Source organism: Lathamus discolor, chromosome W (assembly GCF_037157495.1).
Source record: "Lathamus discolor isolate bLatDis1 chromosome W, bLatDis1.hap1, whole genome shotgun sequence".
NCBI lineage: Eukaryota > Metazoa > Chordata > Aves > Psittaciformes > Psittacidae > Lathamus > Lathamus discolor.
This window is the reverse complement of record NC_088908.1, coordinates 31798882-31808466: the sequence shown is the minus strand read 5'-3', so window position 1 is coordinate 31808466 and position 9585 is coordinate 31798882. Positions and strand designations below refer to the sequence as shown.

At 41.4% G+C, this 9585-nt stretch overlaps 1 protein-coding gene across 1 annotated transcript; it reads right to left on the bottom strand.

The window, feature by feature from the left end:
* Nucleotides 1–492: 492 nt before the first annotated feature.
* LOC136004221 (TOX high mobility group box family member 3-like) lies at nucleotides 493–9298 on the bottom strand. The gene is made up of 3 exons (XM_065660523.1): nucleotides 9098–9298; nucleotides 5438–5516; nucleotides 493–1229 (listed from the first exon to the last, which is right to left on the bottom strand). The coding sequence occupies exons 1-3, from the start codon at nucleotides 9296–9298 to the stop codon at nucleotides 493–495; spliced, it is 1017 nt and encodes a 338-aa protein (XP_065516595.1).
* Between the last annotated feature and the right edge of the window lie 287 nt (nucleotides 9299–9585).

Genomic DNA, 9585 nt, shown 5'->3' with positions numbered 1-9585 from the left:
ATGATTGTATGAAATCCAATCATCATTTTACAGGCAGTTACAACTGTGCTTTAAGGGCTTCATGAGTTCATACTGCCCTGAAGAGCATTACTCATTTTTAGAGAAAGAAGGGTTATATGATATAACTCTGAAAGGCCATTTTGCAGTCATAAGGTCCAGGTATTTATTGGGCCATTTGATTCACATACTGTAGGTAAAGCTTAAATAAATAAAAAAGGTATCACATGAAAAAGAGCACAGCTTGCTAAAAAAACCCCAAAACAAAAAAACAACAAAGCACAAAACCAAATGAAATGATTTATAGTCAGCTAAAAGATGATACACAGCTACATTGTAGTTCTTTATTGCCTATCTAATAGACACTTTAGAGGATAATTTGATCTGTTATGTATCCCTGCATAGCTACCATCAACAATTTACAGTTTTCAGTCAAATGTGGTTTACCCCTACCCCCTCCATCAACACAAACCCATGTTGCAAGATCATTTCTCTTCAGAAAATACTGACCTGTGATAATACTTGAGTCTGTGTCTGAGACTGTATTTGTGACTGGTGCTGCTGATGTGCTGGCTGAGTGCTCCCAATGGCAGGGATAGGAGAACTGATCTGAGAGGCTACTGGAGAATGCTGCTGAGGAGAAGGCTGTGACTGGTATTGGATATGCTGCATTTGCTGCTGTTGCATTTGCTGCAGCTGCATGTGCTGCAGCTGCTGTTGCATTTGCTGTTGATTAACTTGCTGCTGAAGATGCTTCTGCTGATGCAAATGTTGCACGTGGTGCTGAAAATGCTGCTGCTGCATTTCCTGCTGTATTTTCTGATGCATTTGATGCTGATGTAGTTGTTGCTGTTGCATCTGCTGCATCTGTTGCTGCTGGAGCTGCTGTATCTGGTGCTGCTGACTTTGCATTGAGGAACTGACTTGAGACGAAGATGGCATTGCCACCATATTTGTTCCCATAGAATTTATCAGCGGGGCAGCAATTTTTGTTGGCTTGTTTGGTGCAATGGCAACGGAAGCTACAGTCTGATTCATCGGCAGTCTCATGGTTAAAGGTTTTGGAGCAATTATTCTGGGAAGGGGCTGTTGAAGAGTTTGAGGAGATGCTGATACTGTTGCATGTTGAGAAAGAAAAGTATTCAGAATAAGGGATGAAGATAGATTTGTGGATGCCAATGTTTGCTGAACAGAATGAACTGTCTGGGCCTCAGCAGATTCTGCAGCAGCCTGTGTTTGGAAAAGAAATTAAGTTTATTTTTAACAAAAAACCCCCATTGTTACTGTTTGCATGGAAATAAAAGTCACAGCTACTTAGGGAGACTTTTTCATCTTTTGTTTTCTATCAGAAAAGATCAATCAGTAGTCTGAAAAAGATCACTGATCCATTACATCACCTCTTCATCTGTCTCTGTGTATGGTACCTCCAGTTCTTGGACAAAAAACCTAAATTGTGCCTTTGTTCAACTCCATAAAATCACAGATATCATGTACGTTTTGTGACTGAAAGATCTAAAAAGGGCCCAACACTTTCTATGTTTATATGTTTTCGAAACCCCCCTGTTCTTTGGGAAGACAAATCTGAGCAGAAGCGTATGCCCCCACACCAGTTATGGCATAAGTAGTGGACAAACAACAAAACTTCTCAAGCAACTTTTTAAATTTGCTTGTTGCAGTTCTTGACATCTAAGGAATCAAGACCTAAGTATCTCCAAGAGACAAATGTCTAAAGGAACACTGAAAACATCCAACTGAATACACTGGAAGGGGTAGAGGAGGTGCCCTGCTAGGGAATGCTGATTAATTCCAGTATCCGGGGGTTTCTGATGAGACACACCTGAGGGAAAACTGTAGTCCAAAGAGTTCTATTGCAATAAATGAGGTATTCTGGTGCCTTTGAAGGCATAGTTTTATTAGGTATATTTAAAAATATTGCATATGTTTAAAATAGATATATCTAAGCATCAAAGGTAGGATTCTTTCATACTTTAACACATCTGTATTGTACACAACATGTAGAATAGTTGCCTAGCATCCCTATATAAAGACAACAGAGAGAAAAAGTCTCTTCCCACACAATTAAATTACATGTTTTAGACATTTACCTTAAAATGCGTCAAACTGTGCTGCAGAAGTGTCTATTCTATCCTTACTCTCAGCAACTACCTTGGATGAAAAAGTTACAGAAAAGATCAAATCATAGAATCATAGAATAGTTAGGGTTGGAAAGGACCTTAAGATCATCTAGTTTCAACCCCCCTGCCATAGGCAGGGACACCTCACACTACGCCATGCCACCCAAGGCTCTGTCTAACCTGGCCTTGAACACTGCCAGGGATGGAACACTCACAACTTGCCTCACCACCCTAACAGGAAAGAATTTCTTCCTTATATCCAATCTAAACTTCCCCTGTTTAAGTTTTAATCCCTTACCCCTCCTCCTGTCACTACAGTCATAGAATCATAGAATCATAGAATAGTTAGGGTTGGAAAGGACCTCAAGATCATCTAGTTCCAACCCCCCTGCCATGGACAGGGACACCTCACACTAAACCATCCCGCCCAAGGCTTCATCCAACCTGGCCTTGAACACCGCCAGGGATGGAGCACTCACAACCTCCCTGGGCAACCGATTCCAGTGTCTCACCACCCTAACAGGAAAGAATTTCTTCCTTATATTCAATTTAAACTTCCCCTGTTTAAGTTTGAACCCGTTACCCCTTGTCCTGTCACTACAGTCCCTGACGAAGAGTCCCTCCCCAGCATCCCTATAGGCCCCCTTCAGGTACTGGAAGGCTGCTATTAGGTCCCCACGCAGCCTTCTCTTCTCCAGGCTGAACAGCCCCAACTTCCACAGCCTGTCTTCATACGGGAGGTGCTCCAGTCCCCTGATCATCCTCGTGGCCCTCCTCTGGACTTGTTCCAGCAGTTCCATGTCCCTTTTATGTTGAGGACACCAGAACTGCACACAATACTCCAGGTGAGGTCTCACAAGAGTAGAGTAGAGGGGCAGGATCACCTCCTTCGACCTGCTGGTCACACTCCTTTTGATGCAGCCCAGGATACGGTTGGCTTTCTGGGCTGCGAGCGCACACTGCTGGCTCATGTTCATCTTCTCATCGACCAGCACCCCCAAGTCCTTCTCTGCAGGGCTGCTCTGAATCTCTTCTCTGCCCAACCTATAGCTGTGCCTGGGATTGCTCCGACCCAGGTGTAGGACCTTGCACTTGTCGTGGTTGAACTTCATAAGGCTGGCATCAGCCCACCTCACAAGCATGTCTAGGTCCCTCTGGATGGCATCCCTTCCCTCCAGCATATCAATCGGACCACACAGCTTGGTGTCATCGGCAAACTTGCTGAGGGCACACTCAATCCTACTGTCCATGTCAGCGACGAAGATGTTAAACAAGACCGGTCCCAACACTGATCCCTGAGGGACACCACTCGTTAACGGTCTCCAGCCGGACATCGAGCCATTGACCACAACTCTTTGTGTGCGGCCATCCAGCCAGTTCTTTATCCACCGAGTGGTCCATCCATCAAATTGATATCTTTCCAATTTAGAGAGGAGGATGTCGTGTGGGACAGTGTCAAACGCTTTGCAGAAGTCCAGGTAGATGACGTCAACTGCTTTACCCTTACCCATCAATTATGTAGCCCCATCATAGAAGGCCACCAAATTGGTGAGGCAGGATTTCCCCTTAGTGAAGCCATGCTGGCTGTCACCAAGCACCTTGTTGTTTTTCATGTGCCTTAGCATGCTGTCCAGGAGAATGTGCTCCAAGATTTTACCAGGCACAGAGGTAAGAATGACTGGTCTGTAATTCCCCAGGTCTTCCATTTTCCCCTTCTTGAAAATGAAGAGTCCATCCCCAGCATCCCTATAGCCCCCCTTCAGATAATGGAAGGTTACTATGAGGTCTCCATGCAACCTTCTCTTCTCCAGGCTGAACAGCACCAACTTTCTCAGCCTATCTTCATACGGGAGGTGCTCCAGTCCCCTGATCATCTTTGTGGCCCTTCTCTGGACTTGTTCCAACAGTTCCATGTCCTTTTTATGTTGAGGACACCAGAACTGCACACAATACTCCAAGTGAGGTCTCACAAGTGCAGAGTAGAATGTCAGGATCACCTCCCTGTCTTAAGCTGGAGGAGATGAGATGAATACTGGACTTAGAGTGCAATTTTCACTCACAGTCTTCCCACAAGTTACTTGGCAGCCGAGGTCCCATGGATTTAGGAAGAAAATATGATTTTTGTTGTTTTTGAAAAGGGAACTTAGGACTGACAAAATAAATTCTGTCAAAGGGATTTCCAGAAGATTTCCAGCTTCCATTTACGTTAGCATTGTGATACTAAACACTTTGAAAATATTAAGTCCTAGAGACATCAGGAAAATGCAGCTTCTCAACACAAGAGGAAGAAATGTTCCAGCTTTCAAGAACACATGTATAATGTCTGCTGTTGTATTTTTAATCATTAATTAAAATACACAGCAACTTTCTATGTGATTTACTAATTCTCTGCAGCTGTACATTCAAATAAATACTGTAAGGAGTTAGCGTTACTTTCTTCTGTTGCTTTCTTGTGATCAAAGATATTTTTGTAATTGATCTATATGAAATATCAGTAGATAAATAACTACCTTGATTAATTCTTAACTATATTCTAGGTGTCCATAAGCATATTTCTGTTTATAGCATTCAGATGCAACAGATCTATAACTAGTGTAGTGCTGCTGGTCAGAAAGGTATGTTCTCAAATAAGACAGCAGAGCTTTGTTTACTTCATAAATTTTATTCTAATTTGGCATCCACTAAAATACTCAATGTGGCTCAGTGCCAGCTAGTCCATTTGTAAGTGCTCTCCAAATTCAGAGCCACCATATGTTTTTTTCCCCTCACCTGCAAGAAATACTTCAGCTCTGTCATACAATAACTGCTGTCCAGTTCCACACAATGCAAATCTGTCTTTTGAGAAGTATCGCTTCAGGAAAAACAAAACTCTGCAAATAGCTTGCAAATGTTAATGTAAAAAGATCAATATATTTTTCATGACTGAATTTTACTTTTTCAGTGAAGTGCATTATTTTGCCACCTTAGATGACTGAATTTTACTTTTTCAGTGAAGTGCATTATTTTGTCACCTTAGATGACTGAATTTTACTTTTACAGTGAAGTGAATTATTTTGCCACCTTAGATAACGGAAGATGTACATTTGAAAAGTTATTGTTTGGTAATTATTACTGTGCTACTGGAGAGATGACATTTTTTTTTGCAGAGACTAAGCAGGGTTCAAGCAGCAGCCCAACAACTGGTAGAGCTATATTAATGAAATCCTAGGATTTGACTTATTTTGCATAACAGCACATCCCCACCACCAATATTTAAAACACCACTGCTAACTTGCATTACATGGAAAGCATTATTAGGCTTATCTTAGAAACAAGGCTTGCTCTATAAGCAGCAAGTGCCTTTAGGTATTCTTTTTTGTCAGCTTCAGTTTTTCTTTTATATACCTATTAAGAGAGACTACAATTTCACCAACTTCAATTATTAAGATGTTTTTGCAAGAATGCAATCAAACAAGAAACCCATGGATAACACTCTCCTGTTAGATAGATCCTCCCTGGAATACCTAAATATTATTGTAGGTGGTTACAGACTTTCAGGTCTACTCGCTGGGCCACAACTGATGTTTATTTATTGTGAATAAATAAAGTGTCTAGAACAGCCAACTGTTTGACAAGACTACCTATGCACACTTTACCTCCTCAGGAAATGATATTTTAATGACTCTATCAGGAATATTATAACACAGACTATTTCAGATGCTGAAAGTATCTGCAGTAGTACAAAACAGCAAAAGATGCCTATGCAATATTTTTTAAAAAAGCATTTGAACTATGTGTAAAAAAATCTTTACATTTTTAGAAAGGTTGGTTCATAAAGCTTGGAAAACTCACTTTCCCCAAAGCCAGTAGGAGAGAATGAAGACCTTGGGTCCACTGTAGGAGAAGATCAGCTTTGAGACCATCTTAAGAACCTGAACATTGCCATATCCATGGGACCTGATGAAATCCATCCTCGGGCCCTGAAGGAGCTGGCAAAGAAAGTTGCTATGCCACTGCCCATCATATCTGAAAAATCATGGCAGTCAGGTGAAGTACCTGATGACTGGAAAAAGGGAAATATAACCCCCATTTTCAAGAAGGGGAAAATGGATGACCTGGGGAATTACAGACCAGTCAGTCTCACCTCTGTGCCTGGCAAAATCTTGGAGCAGATTATCCTGAAAGGCATGTTAAGGCATATGAAAAACAATGAGGTTGTTGGTGACAGCCAGCCTGGCTTCACTAAGGGGAAACCACGCCTGACCAATTTGGTGACCTTCTATGATGGGGCTACAGAACTGATGGACAGGGGTAAAGCAGTTGATGTCATCTACCTGGACATGTTCAAAGCATTTGACACTGTCCCACATGAAATCCTTGTCCCTAATTTGGAGAGAAATCAACTTGATATGTGGACCACTCGGTGGATAAAGAACTGGCTGGATGGCCGCATGCAAAGAGTTGTGGTCAATGGCTCAATGCCCAGCTGGAGACCAGTAATGAGTGGTGTCCCTCAGGGATCGGTGTTGGGACCAGTCTTGTTCAACATCTGTCGGTGACATGGACAGTGGGATTGAGTGCACCCTCAGCAAGTTTGCCGATGACACCAAGCTGTGTGGTTTGGTTGATATGCTGGAGGGAAGGAATGCCATCCAGAGGGACCTTGACACGCTTGTGAGGTGGGCTGATGCCGACCTCATGAAGTTCAACCAAACCAGTGCAAGGTCCTACACCTGGGTCAGAGCAATCCGAGGCACAGCTACAGGTTGGGCAGAGAAGAGATTCAGAGCAGCCCTGCAGAGAAGGACTTGGGGGGTGTTGGTCAATGAAAAAATGAACATGAGCCAGTAGTGTGAGCTTGCAGCCCAGAAAGCCAACTGTATCCTGGGCTGCATCTAAAGGAGTGTGACCAGCAAGTCGAGGGAGGTGATCCTGCCCCTCTACTCTGCTCTCATGAGATATAAGGAAGAAATTCTTTACTGTTAGGGTGGTGAGGCACTGGAATGGGTTGCCCAAGGAAGTTGTGAATGCTCCATCCCTGGCAGTGTTCAAGGCCAGGTTAGACAGAGCCTTAGGTGACATGGTTTAGTGTGAGGTGCCCCTGCCCATGGCAGGGGGGTTGGAACTAGATGATCTTAAGGTCCTTTCCAACCCTAACTATTCTATGATTCTATGAATAAATTTCACCTTTAAATCATGTTCACCATCATCTGATAGATCAGACTAAAAGTTTCCAAATATTTTTCACAAACAAGTTCATTCATATCTTGCCAAAAAAGTGTCCTATATGAAATCTGCTCTTCCATCACAGCTTCCATTAACTGTTACTGGGAGCTGCACAGGCAAACAGCCTCAAAGGATTTCCCCAACCTCCACTTCCATTCATGTGTAGGAGTTACATGTGTATAGGAAGAAGAATAACCCTCAAGGAAGGACAAAACTCATCATTCTGTACCAAGTCTGAGTTGGAGATAACATTTCACACGACATTGTAACTAGGCACATAGAATTGCCTTTGAAGGTTGGAAATCAACATGCTTTGTAACAAATTCATAATGCAGATCAAAGGGAAATACTAAATGTGCTGTATCTTCCCCTTTTCTAACTTCTGATTAATAGGAAACAAGAGCTTTGAAATCGGAATCATCAAAAGGCTGCATCAAAAGGAGCGTGACCAGCAGGTCGAAAGAGGTGATCCTGCCCCTCTACGTTGCTCTTGTGAGACTTCACCTGGAGTATTGTGTGCAGTTCTGGTGTCCTCAACATAAAAAGGACATGGAACTGATGATGATATAAGGAGGAAATTCTTTCCTGTTAGGGTGGTGAGACACTGGAATCGGTTGCCCAAGGATGTTGTGAGTGCTCCATCCCTAGCGGTGTTCAAGGCCAGGTTGGATGAAGCCTTGGGCGGGATGGTTTAGTGTGAGGTGTCCCTGCCCATGGCAGGGGGGTTGGAACTAGATGATCTTAAGGTCCTTTCCAACCCTAACTATTCTATGATTCTATGATCTTGAGGTCCTTTCCAACCCTAACTATTCTATGATTCTATGATTCTAAAAGATAGTCTTAACAGGACTCTAGGACAATATCACCTGAGCTTTTTTACAAACTGCCCTTTAAAATTTGAAGACAAACACAGGCATTTAATACTACCTATTGGCTCTTATAACAAAATGCTTTATAGATGCCAGGTCTTCAGCAAGTTCAAAAGTCAGTATAGCTCTACAGAGTAAGAGGTCTACATCAGCAAGTAGCATGGTCCACACAGAGCAGAGGTAGGAGGATTGTTTTACAAGGATTAGAATCATAGAATCATTACTTGCGTATGCCTCGTGTCCTGTACCGTCTTTTGTTGAACTATGCACAGATTATTGCAACAAGGGAATAAAGCGGCTCTAAATATACCTCTATTATAGTCATTTTCCTTTGAGATTTTGATCATTTTTGCAATGATATTTCCATATACACAATTTCCATTAAGTTAATGAGAAAACCTTTCAGGGAACAGTCTTAATTATGTCCTTTAAATATACTGCTATGATAACATTTGTGCTTAATTTTGTTGATAAAATTTTCCTCTTATAACAGATTTATTTAAAGCAAAATGTAAATTGAATAAACTTTAAGTTATAAAAGAAAGCTTATTTTATTTCTATCTAAATGATTATATGTTTATATGACTCCAGAGAATACCAAAATGACAAAACTCTTCAAAGTTGATGAGTAAAGCGATTCACCAAATCTATAAAATCTGAAATGAATTATGAATATATTAGACCAAATATATATATATGTATATTTTTACATTTATTATTATGGAGGTATTATGGAAATATCTTAAGAAGCTAAACAGGAAATGAATCGTATTCCACTATAGCGTAACATGTATTTTATATGACAGCACTGCAGCGGAAATGCTACTGCCTCATTTATGAAAATATACAGACATGCAAAGCTTACTCACTATAATGCAGGGAATAACTTACTCTATTTGATTCATCTGCATCTTCTTCATTTATAGAGCTGGATGAGGAAGGAGTGGCTGATTTACTGGCAGGTGGGGATGGAGAAGTGTGTGGTAAATTAGTGTCTCCTAAATATAGTCCCAGCTGCACACTTAGCTGAGACTGGTTAATGGTGGTTAGCTGGGAAGGAGACATAATTCCCAAATGAGCAGCATCAGTCATGTGGATTATAGATCTCATAATCAGAGAGTGATTCTGGCAATACTGGGAAACTCGTGTGTGACTCTGATCCTAAAAGTGATTGAAACGGTATTTAGTCATTAGCAGTTACCATATAGCATGATCATGTGAAGTTATTTTTACAGGCTTACATAACCAACACTTGCAGAACTGTCAACTTGCAGTTTGTTTAGTTTTTTGTTTTTTTTTTTTTTTTTAATGAATTAAATGCATTTTGAATAAATCAAATGCAGCATCAGTTACTACACTTGTCCCGGACATTACTTCTT

Excerpts from the sequence above, each read along its gene's own strand:
- LOC136004221 (XM_065660523.1), bottom strand. The coding sequence starts at position 9,298 with ATGACTGATGCTGCTCATTTGGGAATTATGTCTCCTTCCCAGCTAACC. Across the intron at positions 5,517-9,097 it reads ATGCAGATGAATCAAATAGA|GTATATAAAAGAAAAACTGA; the intron begins GTAAGTTATTCC and ends CTCTCTTAATAG. Across the intron at positions 1,230-5,437 it reads TAGAGCAAGCCTTGTTTCTA|AGGCTGCTGCAGAATCTGCT; the intron begins AGATAAGCCTAA and ends TTTTCCAAACAC.